This window comes from Theropithecus gelada, chromosome 10, assembly GCF_003255815.1.
Source record: "Theropithecus gelada isolate Dixy chromosome 10, Tgel_1.0, whole genome shotgun sequence".
Lineage (NCBI taxonomy): Eukaryota > Metazoa > Chordata > Mammalia > Primates > Cercopithecidae > Theropithecus > Theropithecus gelada.
The window spans coordinates 21,446,901-21,464,204 of NC_037678.1; the positions used below are offsets into that span (position 1 = coordinate 21,446,901).

A 17,304-nucleotide genomic window follows, 5' to 3' on the forward strand; every position below is an offset into this window, starting at 1 on the left:
AAGCAAAACAAATGTATAACCAAAAGTGCTTACAATCTTTGTTCTGGACTCTACATATCAGTGATCCCGAATTTGCTTTCAATCACAGATAACTCTGAGAAGCTGATCAAAGCTATGGATCATCTCCAGGAAATTGTGAATACACATTTGAAGCACCACGGATGTCAGGTTAAGATCCCCTGCTAGAGTCAGACAGGAGGTGAAAAGCGAAGTTAACACCTTAGTCTACTAAAAGGAAGTAAATGGCACACATCTGATGGATACAGCTGTTCCCAGAGCAAGGTTATCCTGGGCTGGCCGGAGGTAGAATAATGTAGGCAGCTTCCTTTGCTCAGAAGCAGAGGGGGTTTTCGGTCACAGATGGTGCTATTTGACCACAACATTCTCAGTAGCATAGGCTGCTCTGCTAACTGTGTATTGTCCACTGGTGGTAGGGCTAACTAAGAAAACCCTTCAAAAGAGACAAAGAAGTGATCAGACAGAAAAGCAGAGCTTTGAAAGCCAGCATTAAACCAACCCATGTTGAAAACAATGGTAAATTTGTGTGTATTTGTGTGTGTGTGTGTGTGTGTAAGGTGTGGAAGAAATATTTTAAAAACTGACAGATAAGTCTCTTGAGTTGGCCAAAAGACTTTCCCTAGTTGTGAGCTGGGATGAAAGGGGTTGGAAGAAGAGATCAGATATATATCTATTGTTTTAAAGTACTGAGTGGTCCCATCTTACCTGCAATAGTTGTGCTCACCCAGGCCCCCCTCCCCGTTGGGGTATTTCAGAGTGTTGTATGGATGCTGGAAAGTCTCGTTCCAAAACAGACATGGCTTCCCGCCTTGTAGTGCTGTCCAGTTCTGTGTTCCCCTATAATCCGCACCATTGGCTGTGAAACACTCTAGAAGAAAGAAAAGACAGAGCAAACTAATTTTCTGGCAACATTCATAGTTTCCTCCCTCTTTGGTTGATGTTTTGTTTTGTTTGGACCAAGTTGGAAATGGATAGTGTCTTGCTAGATCCTGGACACAGTGCAGTTAACACTTCTGGGGCTGAACAAATCTGAAACAAGGTACCCTTAAAAAGCTAGGCTAATCTTGGCACTAGCTTGTCTACAGACACTAGAACATTTTCCCCTAAAGTATACAGATCCCAACTAGGACATAAACAGGGAGTTTAAGTGTATTGAAGCCCATGAAGTGAACCAGGAAACCCCCAAATCTGGGAACAGTTGGTAACAGCCATCCATGTGGAATTCTGGGTACTCGGAGGGGGTCACTGCTCTAGCCAGTGTCTCTGTGTGGTAACTAGAACCAGGTCACCAGCTGTAACTGAGCTCTCCCCTACAGTCTGAAAAGCTGCACTGACACTTGGATTTAATAAGACCATCGGATACAGCAATGCTTTGGAATCCCAATCACACAAATCTGGGAATGACTCACATTCCCTGGTAATGAAGAACAGTCCTCCCCATGCTGTTTGAGATAGAGGTACAACAAAACAGACAATCAACCTGAGGGAGGAAGGGCCGGGCTGGCATTTTCTCTCACCTCTTTCTGAAATTCTTTTGATGAGGCACATTGAAAATGGTCTCAGGTCCAATTTAATAAAATGACAAATCCTCACAGGTGCAACAATGTGTTTCTAAAATCTGCTTCTCAGACTTTGGGGGATGGGGACTGAGGCTGATAGGATTTTCACCCACATATTGCATGCATTAAACTCGAAGAGGTTCATGAGACAGGCACAGTACAAAGAACAACTTTTTAAAATTAGCTTAGTTGAAACTGACAGATAGAAGCACTTCAAACACTTCTTTAAGATATATCACTAGAAAACTGACAATCTGGGGGAGTTACACTAGCATTCTTAGCTGCATTTCTTTCCTTCTCCTGGCATGCACTGACCTATAACTTCCAGTATTAAAGACTCTTAATACCATCTCCTGTTGTCATCCATGTGCCTTCTCCAGTCTAAGCGTCTGAAGAACATGAACGCATTCTGGAAGATATTTCTTTTAATACTTCAATCTATACACAGAACATCTCTCTTCCAGCACCCCCTTCCTCCGACCATCCAGGCCCTGTGTTTTGTCTGGAATGGCACCATTTTATGGATAGCCAAAATAATCTGAACATCCACCTGTGCAGGAAACCCTAGCAATTTATTTTTTATTATTTTTATTTTTTGAGATAGAGTCTCACTCTGTTGCCCAGGCTGGAGTGCAGTGGCCCAATCTCAGCTCACTGCAACCTCTGCCTCCCAGGTTCAAGCGATTCTCCTGCCTCGGCCTCCCTAGTAACAGGGATTACAGGCACCCTCCACCATGCCCAGCTAATTTTGTGTTTTTAGTAGAGACAGGGTTTCACCATGTTGGCCAGGCTGGTCTCAAACTCCCAACCTCAAGTGATCTGCCCACCTGGGCTTCCCAAAGTGCTGGAATTATAGGTGTGAGCCACCATGCCCCGCCAACCCTAGCAATTTATCATGTCTGGTACAACACTCATGTGTTATGATAAGTGCAGTTCTTCATGTACCATGAGGACCAAACCCCTCTACCAAGAGTCTGCATAAATAAGTTCAAAGGAGGCATAAATTGAAGGAGGCAGCTCAGTGTAGCATAAAATGCACTAAACCAAGAGACTAAGCCTTGGCTTCTTGTCCTGGACCTGCTGCTGACCAGCTGTGCGACCTTGGATGAATAAACATCATCCAAATCACTTCTAATATTTACACAGTGTTTTACCATGTGCCTAACTCAGTCTAAGTGCTTTACAAATGTCAACTTGCCACCAATCCAGAGAGGTACCTTAGTACCCCATTTTGCAGATAAGGGAACTGGGCACTCGACCATACCCTATACTGCCTCTAATGGAACCTCTTCGGCATCATTCTTGCTTCCCCCATTCTCTCCCTCACTCCACTTCCGATTTTCGTCAGCAAGTCCTGTTGACTTCCCTAAAACATATACCCTGAAACTGCCTTCTCCTCTCCATCTTTGATGCCACCAGTATAGTCCCTTTTATCATCAGAGAACTGTTTGGGTCTCACAGCTTCCACTTTTGTTCTCTTACAATCCATTCTCCATAGTTCTTAAGAGAATGATGGCACTCAAAACAAAACTCAGACTCTTCCTTGGTGTGTGCAAGGCCTCTGTGATGCAGCCTCAGCCCCTTCCTCCCACTGAAGCAGAGCTCTTCCCTTACTCATTCGCTGTGCTCCAGCCACCCTGGTCTGCTTTTAATTCTGTGAACACACTATGCTATTTCCTGCCCAAAATGTTCTTCCCCTAATACTTCCCATCACAGACTAAATACTACCTTCTCAGAAAACCCTTCTTATCATCTTTACTCCTATTTTTCTGCCCTTTGTTTGCTTCACAACACTTACTATCACAAGGAATATATGTGATCTGAGAGAGAGAGAGAGAAAGAGAGAGAGAGAGACAATGTGTGTGGTATGTACCACACCAGACACACCAGAGCTCTATCCCAACCCCAGAGCTAGAGCAGGACCTGAAACCTGTATTTCTTTTTTTCTTTTTTTTTTTCTTTTTTTTTTTTTTGAGACGGAGTCTCACTCTGCCGCCCAGGTTGGAGTGCAATGGCCGGATCTCGGCTCACTGCAAGCTCCGCCTCCCGGGTTTACGCCATTCTCCTGCCTCAGCCTCCCGAGTAGCTGGGACTACAGGCGCCCGCCACCGCACCCGGCTAGTTTTTTGTATTTTTTAGTAGAGACGGGGTTTCACCGTGTTAGCCAGGATGGTTTCGATCTCCTGACCTCGTGATCCGCCCGTCTCGGCCTCCCAAAGTGCTGGGATTACAGGCTTGAGCCACCGCGCCCGGCCTGAAACCTGTATTTCTGAAAGGCAGTCCAGGTGGTTCTGTTAAGTAATCAGGTTTGAGAACCACTAGACTAGATGATTCTAAGAACATCAGCCAACCTTTACCAATTGCTAGAATTTTAATTGCTGTGTGTTAATACATGTTTTTCTCCTATCAGAACTTGCATATCAAAACATCATACTGTACCCCTTAAATAAATAGGATAAAAATAAATTTTTTAAAAAAGTGTGAAGGGTGATCCAGGGCCAGAAATGCAGCTCAATAGATCAATGGAAGGTCTTAGCTATACATAGCAACCTGCAGGACAGGTGGGGTTCCTGAGACTCAGATGACTTGGTTTGTAATACAAAAGAATATGGCAGAATGTGTAATAAAAAGAATCCATGGCTGGGCACAGTGGCTCAAGCCTGTAATCCCAGCACTTTGGGAGGCTGAGGCAGGTGGATCACCTGAGGTCGGGAGTTCGAGATCAGCCTGGCCAACATGGAGAAACGCCGTCTCTACTAAAAATACAAAATTAGCTGGGGGTGGTGGTGCATGCCTGTAATCCCAGCTACTTGGGAGGCTGAGGCAGGAGAATCGCTTGAACCCAGGAAGTGGAGGTTGTGGTGAGCTGAGATCGCACCATTGCACTCCAGCCGGGGCAACAAGAGTGAAACTCAGTCTCAATAAATAAATAAATAAAATCCACGCATCCGGCAGTCCTCATGGAAACGAGATGGATCTGAGAGTGGAAACGGGAAAGTGCAGGCTTCTTTGCTTGGGTCTGTTCCTCTCAGACCCAATCTTATTCTCAGTTACACTGGTGAAACTGAGGCAATGTATCAGATTCTGTGGTTATTTTTTGACCAGACTTGCCCAGTACATATAAATGATGGAGAAAAGCAAGGAAAACAAACTTGAAAGCTCTGCATTTAAAGTCATCTAGTGCATCCTGATTTCATCAGAGTACTAGGGTATATATTAGGTAAATATGACCCTACCTCCCTTATTTTTTTTTTTCTTCAAAACAGTGATTTTATTTCCTTTGACTATATACCTAGAACTGAGATTGCTGGAATATGGTCATTCTATTTTGAATCATTTGAGGAACTTCCATACTGTTTTCTATCGTGATTATGTTAAATTTGTTTAACTTTTATTTTGGGTTCAGGCGTACATGTGAAGGTTTGTTGCATAGGTAAATTCATGTCACAGGGATTTGTTGTACAGATTATTTCATCACCCAGGTACCCAACAGTTCTCTTTCCTGCTGCTTTCCCTCCTCCCTCCCTCCACCCTCAAGTAGACCCCAGTGTCTGTTGTTTCCTTCTTTGTGTTCATAAGTTCTATCATGTAGCTCCCAGTCTCCCTTATTTTCTACTGCTATGAAACTGATGTAAGCTTTGGCTAAATAAGCAAGGAGTGGCTTACACCAACATGAAACACACACACACACACACACACACTGAGCCAACTGTTTATTTATGTATTCAGTGAAAAGAGAATGAGTGAAAGCAAGAGGGCCTGAGCAACCAGGTGAGTAGTGATACCATTTACTGTAATAGGGAGGGCTCAGGAATGTCACAGTATTTTTGGGGTAGAATCAAGAATTTGGTTTTGGGTAGGTTAAGTTTGACATCTTCGGAAAACTGAATGGAGATGTAGAATAAGCAAATGGCTACATGAGTCTGGAGTTCAGGAAAAAGGCTGAGGCTAAAGCTAGAGATATGGTCCCCAGCACTTACGTGTAGAGGGAATAGGATTCTGTGTGTATCAGCCCCAGCATCTGGGGCTGAGCCCGGGGGCCTCCAACATATCACACTTTGCAATGATGACCAAGAAAGTACAGCCTGTGGGGTAGGAGAAAAGCTAGGAAAATGTTTTCAGTAATTTTTGTTTTCTTTATCACACAACTTCTAGCAACAATGTGGTACAGTATGGAAAGTGTATGTTAGGGGCTCTAGAACCAGACCTCAGCTTTTCAGTTTACAAGCTACAAGCACTTGCCTAACCTCTTTGAGCCTCAGTTTCTTGACTTGCAAATTGAGGGATTTGATTATCTACAGCTCAGGGCAGTTGGAAGAATTGGAAAGTGTGCAAGTAAAGTACCTGGTACATAGTAGGTATCCAAAAATTATTATTGCATAATCATAAAGGTATAAAAATAATCAAGCTTTATATAAGCTTAGAAATATTATAAGCATCATGATAATTTAGGTTATTCTGAGGCTAGGCACGGTGGCTTACACCTGTAATCCCAGCACTTTGGGAGGCTGAGGCGTGCAGATCACTTGATATCAGGAGTTCGAGATCAGCCTGGGCAACATGGCGAAACCCTGTCTCTATCAAAAATATAAAAAATTAGCCAAGCATGGTGGTGTGGGCTTGTGGTCACAGCTACTCAGGAAGCTGAGGTAGGAGGATCGTTTGAGCCTGGGAGGCAGAGGATGCAGTGAGCCAAGATCACGTCACGGCACTATACCCTGGGTGACAGAGTGAGAACCCCATCTCAAAATGTGTGTGTGTGTTGGGGGGGCACATTATTCTGGTCCATAAAATAATTAGCTATAAAAGGCAAGATAACATGAGTATGTGGGCACATCATCCTACTACAATTCTGTTTAAAGTTAGGCTAAATCAAAATGGAACATATATATGGTTTGAATCCTGTGTTGAATCCTAGCGTTCAATGGATAAGCAGTAAGGGAAAAAGATACAGAGAAGCAAATAGGTTTTTCTTTTTCTTTTTTTTCTTTTGAGACGGAGTCTCGCTCTATCACCCAGGCTGGAGTGCAGTGACTGAATCTCAGCTCACTGCAAGTTCCGCCTCCTGGGTTTATGCCATTCTCCTGCCTCAGCCTCCCAAGTAGCTGGGACTACAGGCGCCCGCCACCTCGCCCGGCTAGTTTTTTGTATTTTTTAGTAGAGACGGGGTTTCACTGTGTTAGCCAGAATGGTCTCGATCTCCTGACCTCGTGATCCGCCTGTCTCGGCCTCCCAAAGTGCTGGGATTACAGGCTTGAGCCACCGCGTCCGGCCAGGTTTTTCTTAATCAAAATTTCAGCTGTAAATATGATGAAACACATCTTCATTTATTTATGCTACTAAAATCACATAATTCAATATTTATACTAATCATAAGTGAGGAAGACACAAGTTAATAGAGTCCCAGGAAAAACTCTGCCAGATTGTATAATACCTGCTCTGTAGTTGTAAAGTTCATGTTTAAACTATAACAAGGTATTCTTTTAAAATAATTAAAACTTGGCCGGGCGCGGTGGCTCACACCTGTAATCCCAGCACTTTGGGAGGGCGAGGTGTGCAGATCACCTGAGGTCGGGAGTTCGAGACCAGCCTGATCAATATGGAGAAACCCAATCTCTACTAAAAATACAAAATTAGCCAGGCATGGTGGCGCATGCCTGTAATCCCAGCTACTCCGGAGGCTGAGGCAGGAGAATCACTTAAACCCGGGAGGTGGAGGTTGCAATGAGCCAAGATCGCACCATTGAACTCCAGCCTGGGCAACAAGAGTGAAACTCCATTAAAAAAAAAAAAAACAACTTGACATGTATAAGGTAGTGGTAGGAAAAGAGTAGTTAATCCAGTAGTTAATCTAAAAGACATCCTAATCTTTGGTAAGATTTAATAAAGCTGAAGAATTTGCTCTCTGTAAAGCTCTATAAGTAGGTAATTCTTAATTTGTCCAAAAACACACTATTGAGAAATACAACATTTTTATCATATTGAATCTAGAATATTCCTGGTTTTCTGGTAGAATTACTAGCTAGATCTTTATATATGATGCTTGTGAGAGTCATGTTTTTTTTTTTAATCCACCAAAGTTAAGTCTCCGTTCTCTGTGGGACCACTTAGCACTTCTACTGATCTTATGTTGGAAGAATCTGTCTGGTTTCAACCTGGCTTGAAATCAACATCAATCAATTCACATTAAAACAGCATCTTAAAGCAAGACGGCAGAGAACATATTTCAATGAGAATATCCTTTGCTCTTTAAAAAATGTCTATGAAGCTTGGTAGGTGGATAGATTATAGAAATCTAAGGTTTAGGTGTAAATGCTTTTTTTTTTTTTTTTTTTTTTGAGACGGAGTCTCGCTCTGCCGCCCAGGCTGAGTGCAGTGGCCGGATCTCAGCTCACTGCAAGCTCCGCCTCCCGGGTTCACGCCATTCTCCTGCCTCAGCCTCCCGAGTAGCTGGGACCACAGGCGCCCGCCACCTTGCCCGGCTAGTTTTTTGTATTTTTTAGTAGAGACGGGGTTTCACCGTGTCAGCCAGGATGGTCTCGATCTCCTGACCTCGTGATCCGCCTGTCTCGGCCTCCCAAAGTGCTGGGATTACAGGCTTGAGCCACCGCGCCCGGTCCTTTTTTTTTTTTTTTTTTTTAAATGTTTAGAGGGTATGGCTCATGCCTGTAATCCCAGAACTTTGGGAGGCAAAGGCAAGAGGATCACTTGAGCCCAGGAGTTCAAGACCAACCTGGGCAACGTAGGGAGACCCCATCTCTACAAAATTAAAATTAAAATTCAAAATGTGCTGGGTGTGGTGGTATGTGCTTATAATCCTAGTTATTTGGGAGGCTGAGGTGGAGCCCAGGAAGTCAAAGCTGCAGTGAGCCATGGTCATGTCACTGCACTCTAGCCTGGGTGATGGAGTGAGACCCTATCTCAAAAAGCATATATATAGAGAGAGGGCAAAATGACAGTGTTGTCAAATATTCACATAGCACACCTATTGCCCTGTTGGGTTTCAAATACAGACTGGTGCCCAGTGGGAAGTTGCACCACTTCAAAGCTCCTGGGCAGACTACCCTTTGCCCTCAGACACTCAAAAGCACTACGGGAAAGCTGCTTTCAGTTATGTGAAACCCTGTAGTAAAGGGGCCTGTGGCCCTGGGAAGGCAGGGATTCCCAGCCTTTTCCAACCCAACACCACTGAGGCTATGATAGGACACACTCCTATCTTCAAACATGGCTCTCCAAGAGCGGTGATTTCTACAATTACACAGAGGAATGTCATCAGATCTAGAATAGAGAGAGGACAGTTTAGGGAAAAAACAACAATCCTGTACATACATAGTACATATGGAGAATCAGTGCAATAAAGGGGAAATGATATCAGAGAAGCAGCTAACACTGTGGTTTGAACAAACCACCCAGATGTCATTCGGCCTCAGTTTCTTCCTTGGTTTCCTCATTTGTGAAATTAGGAGGGTTGAGCCACATTATCTCAACGTCCCTTCACTGTAAATGTCTACAATTTCAAGTTCAAGATCTAACAAAATGAAACTCAGGTTCAAAAGTCTGGGGTGATATGACTGGAAAGGACTCATGGCTAAAAATCTCTTCCAGGCTTAAAATTCTCTAATTCTATATTTCTCTAATGGAAGTAAGAATTCTATGGTTTAAAAAAAACAAACAAACCTCACCTCCCATGTGGGCCTTCCCTCTGAGAGGCACTTAGGCCCTTTTTTATCTTTTTTTTAAAGTCAGGGTGTTGCTCTGTCACACAGGCTGGAGTGCAGTGGAGCAATCATGGCTCACTGCAGCCTCTACCTCCCGGGCTCAAGTGATCCTCCCATCTCAGCCTCCCACATAGTTGCGACTATAGGCATGTGTCACCACACCTGGCTAATTTTTTAATTTTTTGTAGATATGGGGTCTACATTGTCTAGGCCAATCTCGAACTCCTGGGCTCAAGCTCTCCACTTGCCTCTGCCTCCCAAAGTGCTAGGATTACAGGCAAGAGCTATTGTGCCCGGCCTACTTAGGCATTCTTCTTGCTTAAAAGAAACTACATCTTCAGCAAGTAAATTGCAAGAAAATAAAAAAAGGGGAAATCTAAGCGTTAACAGAGATTTAGGACTCACATTATCTAAATACACCTTGTTTAGATCTTGACTGAAGTGTCAAAAATGCTAATAAGACAACCAGGAAAATTTGAGCATTGACTGGATATTTGATGGCATTAAGGAATTATTCTTTTTTCCAGGTGTAATAACAGTACTATTACTATGTTTTTGAAGGGAATCCTTAGCATTTAGAGATACATACTAAAATGTTTACAGATGAGGTGACCTATCTGAAATTGGTTACAAAGTAATGTAGTAAGGGGAATGAAGAGGGTATAGATGAAATAACATTAGCCATGGTTAATAATTGTGGGAGTCGGGAGACAGATACATGGGACTTCCTTGCACTCTCTTCTCTATTTGCGTCCTGAACAAATAAAAAATAAAAAATTTTTCAAAGGACATCTTGAAAATAGTTACCAACATGTTATTTTGAAATTAATCTACCTTAGCCTTTTTTCAAGAACTATAAATAAATTCAGCCATAAAGTTAGCCATCTAAAATCGATATTCATATATCATGTTCTTGGATTATGTATTAACAGTGCCAAATGACCATAGAACAAGCTGCCCTTTTGCCCAAAGTGGAATTACCACAACAAAAATCACTGCAATGTTTTACGTATTAGTTGCTTTTTCATTAAAATACCTTTTAGATCTTTTCCGTTTAAGGAGACGGTGCCCTTAAAAACAGCACGGAAGGAAAGGCTATGCCTCTCAAAGATACTTTAACTAAAGAATTTATACTTTTGAGCCGGGCGCGGTGGCTCAAGCCTGTAATCCCAGCACTTTGGGAGGCCGAGGCGGGCGGATCACGAGGTCAGGAGATCGAGACCATCCTGGCTAACATGGTGAAACCCCGTCTCTACTAAAAATACAAAAAACTAGCCGGGCGTGGTGGCGGGCGCCTGTAGTCCCAGCTACTCGGAGGCTGAGGCAGGAGAATGGCCTGAACCTGGGAGGCGGAGCTTGCAGTGAGCCGAGATCGCGCCACTGCACTCCAGCCTGGGTGACACAGCGCGAGACTCCGTCTCAAAAAAAAAAAAAAAAAAATTTATACTTTTGGAAGGGGACGTGAGTTCTTCTATTTGAATCTCCAACTTATTTATCTCTACTAAGAGATGAAATATTTAATTACTTAAAAGACCATTCCAAGAAAAATTGAACTTACAGAGCAAGCATAAGACCAGATGTTTGAATTCAGAAGAACCACGAAAATGCTTCAGAGAGGGGGCCTTATTTGTTAAATAAAAATTCAAAAAACAAATAATTATCAAGGCAGAGAAAGTCCAGAATGCAGTGGCTTGGGTACCACTCTTTTCCCATCTGGCTCTCATCTTGAATATGCTCCACTCCTACCCAGGCAGGGTCCCCTGGAAAACATGCCATGCTTGTCACTGTGAGCATGTGTGTTTCTGCCAGGAATAGTCATCATGAATATGCATTAGTGTTGAGGAATTTTTATTTATCATTTACCATATTATAAACCCATATAATAGGGGCATTTGAGTCAGAGCCACTCCATCTTGAACAGCAGATGGGTAAAATGAGGCTGGAACCTGCTGGGCTACATCCCCAATTTAGGCATTCTTAGTCACAGGATGAGATAGGTCAGCACAAGACACAGGTCACGAAGACTCCGCTGATAAAACAGGATGTGGTAAAGAAGCCAGTCAAAACCCCCCAAAACCAAGATGGCGACGAAAGTGATCTCTGGTCATCCTACTGCTCATTACACACTAATTATAATATATTAGCAAACCAAAAGTCACCCCTACAAGCACCATGACAGTTTACAAATACCACAGCAACATCCAGAAGTTACCCTATATGATCTAAAAGAAAGGAACCCTCAGTTCCGGCAACTCCTCACCCCTTTCCCGGAAATCTCATGAATAATCCACCCCTTGTTTAGCATATGGTTAAGAAATAACCATAAAAATAGCCAACTAGCTACCCTCGGGGCTGCTCTGCCTATGGAGTAGCCATTCTTTTGTTTATTTACTTCTCTAATAAACTAGCTTTTACTTTACTCTGTGGACTTGCCCTGAATTCTTTCTTTTTTTTTTTTGAGATGAGTCTCACTCTGTGGCCCAAGCTGGAGTGTAGTGGCGCAATCTCGGCTCACTGCAACCTCCGCCTCCCGGGTTCAAGCGATTCTCCTGCCTCAGCCTCCCTAGTAGCTGGGATTACAGGCGCCCATCACCATGCTTGGCTAATTTTTGAATTTTTAGTAGGGACAGGGTTTCACCACGTTCACCAGGCTGGTCTCAAACTCCTGACCTCAGGTGATCCGCCCGCCTCCGCCTCCCAAAGTGCTAGGATTACAGGCGTGAGCCACTGTGCTGGACCCCTGAATTCTTTCTTTCTTTTTTTTTTTTTTTTTTTTGAGACGGAGTCTCGCGCTGTCGCCGGACTGGAGTGCAGTGGCCGGATCTCAGCTCACTGCATTCTCCTGCCTCAGCCTCCCGAGTAGCTGGGACTACAGGCGCCCGCCACCTCGCCCGGCTAGTTTTTTGTATTTTTTTAGTAGAGACGGGGTTTCACTGTGTTAGCCAGGATGGTCTCGATCTGGTGACCTCATGATCCGCCCGTCTCGGCCTCCCAAAGTGCTGGGATTACAAGCTTGAGCCACCGCGCCCGGCCCCCTGAATTCTTTCTTATGCAAGATCCAAGAACCCCCTTTTGGGGTCTAGATCAGGACCCCTTTCTGGTATCACAACCATCAAATTGAAGCCCAAAAGATACTTTTTGAGGAAAAAAAGTCCATTAACCTAGCAACATTCAGGTCTATAATATGTAGAGATTAAACCTCGGTTAAAGAATGGATTCATTCAAATAGTCAAAAGTCACTGACTCAGCAGAACTCTAAGAAAAATATTTCATTTATTAACCAAAGCACCTTGATGGATTTTACTTCTAATACCAATAGAATATATTCTATTATACGTTGGTGATGTAAAGCATCTATCTCTCAATGTAATATGTGAGTACAAATAAATCTACCTTAGATATTTATTCATAAATATCTTCCTGAATCTTGAAATAAAATTTCATACTAGAAAGTTTTCATAGCCTGGCAACATAGTGAAACGCTGTCTCTACAAAAAATATTTTTTAAAAATTAGGGTGCCTCCCAGCTACTCGGGAGGCTGGGGCAAGGGTCTCTCTTGAGCCTTGGGAGGTCGAGTCTTCAGTGAGCTGTAATCACGCCTGGGTGACAGAGCGAGACCTTGTCTCAAAAAAAGAAGTTTTCATATAAGGATACGGGAAACGTGAGATGTTTTAAAGCTGTAAGTCCAGCTTGCTGAGGGACAATACCTCAGCTCATTATAAGCCAGCTCTAAAGAAAACAAAAAGACAAAAGACGGAGAACTATTTGAAGGCTCAGGGTCTAGAATAGGTAGCACTAACTTCTATAGAAACCAGGGGTTTTGAAACAAGTCACACAGTACCTGCTGCCACAGCTCTTAAAGGACTTGATTCCCTTGAACTGTAATTGCTCAGGAAGCACATAGCCCTGTTTCCAATAGCTTGTGAGCATCTTACTCACCTTTGTATCCTCAGCAACTACAGACCACATAGAAGGTGCCTGGCAAAATGTCTGTTGAAAAAGGGAAGCTGGTGAATGAGGGGCTAGGGGAAAGCTCCACTACAGATACATTCAGGGTGCATTAGTTTCCTCACCAATGTATTCCTCTAGCCCAGCCTCAAGACTTACCTAGCAATACCTATGAGAAGTTCTAGGAAAGTTTATGTAAATCAAGTATAAGTTTATGTAAATCAAGAAAATCAAATATTTGCTATTTAAACCAGGGACTCTGCTATTTAAAGGAAATGGATGGTGGCTGGGTACAGTGGCTCACCCTTGTAATCCCAGTATTTTGGGAAGCCAAGGCGGGAGGATCACTTGAGGCCAGGAGTTCGAGACTAGCCTGGCCAACATAATGAAACTCCGTCTCTGCTGAAAATACAAAAATTAGCTAGGTGTGTTGGTGCACACTTGCAGTCGCAGTTACTTGGGAAGCTGAGGCATGAGAATTGCTTGAACTCAGTAGACAGAGGCTACAGTGAGCCAAGATTGTGCCACTGCACTCCAGCCTGGGTGACAGAGCGAGACTCTATCTAAAAAAATAAAATAAAATAAAATAAAAAAATAAATATGAATTTTATATTCTTAGTTCGCTTTAAGCAGGAGGCACCCAGCTCAAATCTAAGCCTTGCCTCACTCGCTTGAGCAAACTTTTTCCGTATTGTCTGAAGTTCTCAATTAGACGAAAAGGAGATAAACTGATATAATCCAGCTTCTAGACAAGTTTTGTTAGTAATGCCTGTGACCTATTTTTAATGTCAGATGGCAAGAAAGTTCCCCAATAATGGAGTCCTGGAGGACAGCCAATACCCCATGGAAGCCAGACTCTGGGCTTTTCGGCTTCCCTCGGCTGATATGGGATAGACAAGAGCTCCTGACTGGGAAGCTGACACCAGGTAGACCATGTATCTCTAGAGTACATTTCAAAGTAAAACCCGAAGCAACAAAGTTGTAGCCTTCTGTCAATTGGCAGAGGGATAAGTCCTAATCAGAGATGCTGGGCACACAGTAGGAATTTGATAAATACCTGTTAATTGGTCCCAACATAAAAATATGACTCAAGAGATGGGTTTCATAAGTTCTGGCCAGGGAGACAGTTTAGGGCAGAAGGAAAGGCTCAGTTTAAAACTGATTTATAAATAGATGGAACTATCATCTCTGGTCACTTGGAGCAATAAGAATAAGAGCAGATAGTGGCCAACAGATTAATTCTGATTGTCAAAGCTTTAAAGTTTCATGGAGTGTTCCATGAAGCTCAATTAGGGTTGCCAGATTTGACAAATAAAAACAGAATTCTCAGTGAAATTTGAATTTCAGATAAACACCAAAGAATTTTTTAAGACAAGTATTCCTAAACATTGCATGAAACAGACTTATCATTAAAAATTCTTTGGAGTTTATCTGAAATTCAAATTTAATTGGGCGTCCTGTAATGTATCTGACAACTGTACTCTAGAGAGAATAAAAATACAGTGAATCACAGACCCCTTACCGCATTAAGGTTTCTGAAACACTGTCAACAGAAATGCTTAAAGAGGTTTGATGCGGATAATGAAGAATTTGCTTAAGAGTGAAAAAAGGCCGGGCACGGTGGCTCACGCCTGTAATCCCAGCCCTTTGGGAGTCCGAGGCGGGCGGATCACGAGGTCAGGAGATCGAGACCATCCTGGCTAACACGGCGAAACCCTATCTCTACTAAAAATACAAAAAATTAGCCGGGCCTGGTGGCGGGCGCCTGTAGTCCCAGCTACTCAGGAGGCTGAGCCAGGAGAATGGCGTGAACCCGGGAGGCAGAGCTTGCAGTGAGCCAAGATCGCGCCACTGCACTCCAGCCTGGGCGACAGAGCGAGACTCCGTCTCAAAAAAAAAAAACAACAAAAAAACAAACAAAAAAAAGAGTGAAAAAAGATGCTCATCAGAATCAATTGTTCCTAAGCAGGCAACTAACAATAAAAAGAAGAACAAAAGGATAATACAATCGGGACGGGGTTTCTCAACCTCAGCGCTACTGACATTTTGGGCTGTATAACTCTTTGGCGTGGGGGCTCTCCTGTGCATTCTAGGATGTTTAGCAGCAGCATCCCTGGCCTCTACCTGCTAGATGCCAGTAGTACCTCTTTAGTTGTGAGAGCCAAAAATGAATCCAACTATTGCAAAATGTCCCTAGGGGGCAAAATCTCCTCCAGTTGAAATCACTGAGTTAGAAGAAATGGTCAAATAAACAGAAAGTGTCACATCCATTAACCAGTGGTCATATAACTAAAGATTGTTCTCAAGGGAGACTTTCTCAGCTCAGCCCCTGGTCCCTCCAAGCCCCTAACAAAGAAGGCCTAGTCATTTCAGCTAAGACAATCAGAAACCCTTCATCTGCCAGAAGCGCTAGGGAAGAATCTCTGGTGAGTCAGGCCAGTGAAGCTCTGCATGGCCATGCACACATCACAGCAAGCAGGGCATCGCACCCAGCCTTTGAAGACACTCCTTTTAAGTTAATCTCCCCTCCAACTAAACTTTTTCCAAATCTCTTCCTGCCATTTGGAAGTTGAGTGATTCTCAGCTGAAAAGGCCTGTATAGACGAGGTGCAGATGGCAGCAGTTACAGCCCTCACCAGATGCTACAGTCTCTAATTTGATTGAAAGGATATAATTAGACAACAGAAACACTTTAATGAAAGAGCAAAACATGGAGGGAGGGAAGGATTGAAGGCCCTTAACTGATGCCAAAACACCCACCAGTAATAGAGGCTTTGAGTCTGGGGAAAGGGAAGGGGAAAGCCCCTTAAAAGGACAGTCCCCATCCTGTTTATTTCCCCATAGACATAGGAATAGGGATTTTATTATTGTAGATTTCCACTGTATTTTATGTGGGAACAATCTGATTAGAACCAGAAGGGTCTTCGGAAGAACATCAAAGAAAAACAAATATGGCTTCTGTGGTCATTATTAAAAATATTTTTACCAGCCCAATAATTTTCTTTGAAGATGAATTTTTATAGATTGAACAGCAGCAAGTAATTTACATACTGTGATGGGATTGGTTAGCAGTCCCTACTAGTCTAGAAGAAAACTACTTGGTTGCCATGTTTTCATCTAACTTTAGGACACTAAGGCACATGCATGGCCATCTAATATGTCTGTTTGGAAGGTATGAAGAAACCATGCAAAGTCAATCATACATGCTGATAACTACAAGCACTCTGAATCATCTTTAAAAGTTGCCTACACTGTTTTTACTATTTCCTAGCTTTAAAATTTTGAGTGTGAGTATACTGTTCTGGTTCTAACCAAGAATCTAACCAAACTGAAAGAAATCCAGCCCTCAAAGTCTGCAGTTGCTAATGTGGTGTGACACTTGGGTTTGGAAGCGGCTGCAGCCTCCTCAGCCCACTAGAAGCAGGGCCCCACCCTTGTGGCAAATTGAACAATAAAAGTTTAATGCTTTGGCTACTTGCCAGCGATTAAATCCGTGGCAAGGGAAGCTAGAAGCTGGGCCCAGCAGAGGGGTAGCTCTGAGACGGCCCTGTTGTGTAAATGCAGGGAGAGAGGCAACCTTGCGTGTGAGGTGGCCTAAAACATTTTGTCTGCCAAGGTGCTCCCTAGAACCCCAATTCATTCATTCCTCTTTAAACTGGTACAAGCCCAGGCTAGGGAGGTATTTACCTAGAAAGAGAATTTAAAAAGCGGGGAAGGGATTCCCTTAGAAGAGGAGAAGTCACGTTTCTGTGAAGTAGTTATTTGTGAGGTGTATGGACACCCATGTGACATTTTTCTACGATGGCCTCTTTCCTTTCCCTCATCAGTATGAATCCAGACAAAGTCTCAGAAGGTGAGGTGAGGGTTGAGGGAAGCACTGCCATCTTGGGAGGAAGACTATGAAGATAAGAGAGGGAGGAAAAATAGAGTGACCTCAGACTGCTCCTCCTAGACTAATACTTACGAGTTCCAGCTGGATTCTCAAGGTCAAACTGAATATAGAAGGAATGTCAATCATCATTCTCACCAATGACGAGGCTGCACAGTGAGCCGGCCAGAA

General features: G+C 43.3%; 1 protein-coding gene across 3 annotated transcripts in view; it reads right to left on the reverse strand.

The window, feature by feature from the left end:
- KREMEN1 (kringle containing transmembrane protein 1) overlaps nucleotides 1–17,304 on the reverse strand; it is an 81,590-nt gene that overhangs the window by 58,231 nt on the left and 6,055 nt on the right. For all 3 annotated transcript variants that reach the window (XM_025400434.1, XM_025400436.1, XM_025400435.1), the window contains exon 2: nucleotides 724–886. In XM_025400434.1, coding sequence (XP_025256219.1) covers nucleotides 724–886 — 163 coding nt within the window. The remainder of the gene's footprint in view (nucleotides 1–723; nucleotides 887–17,304) is intronic.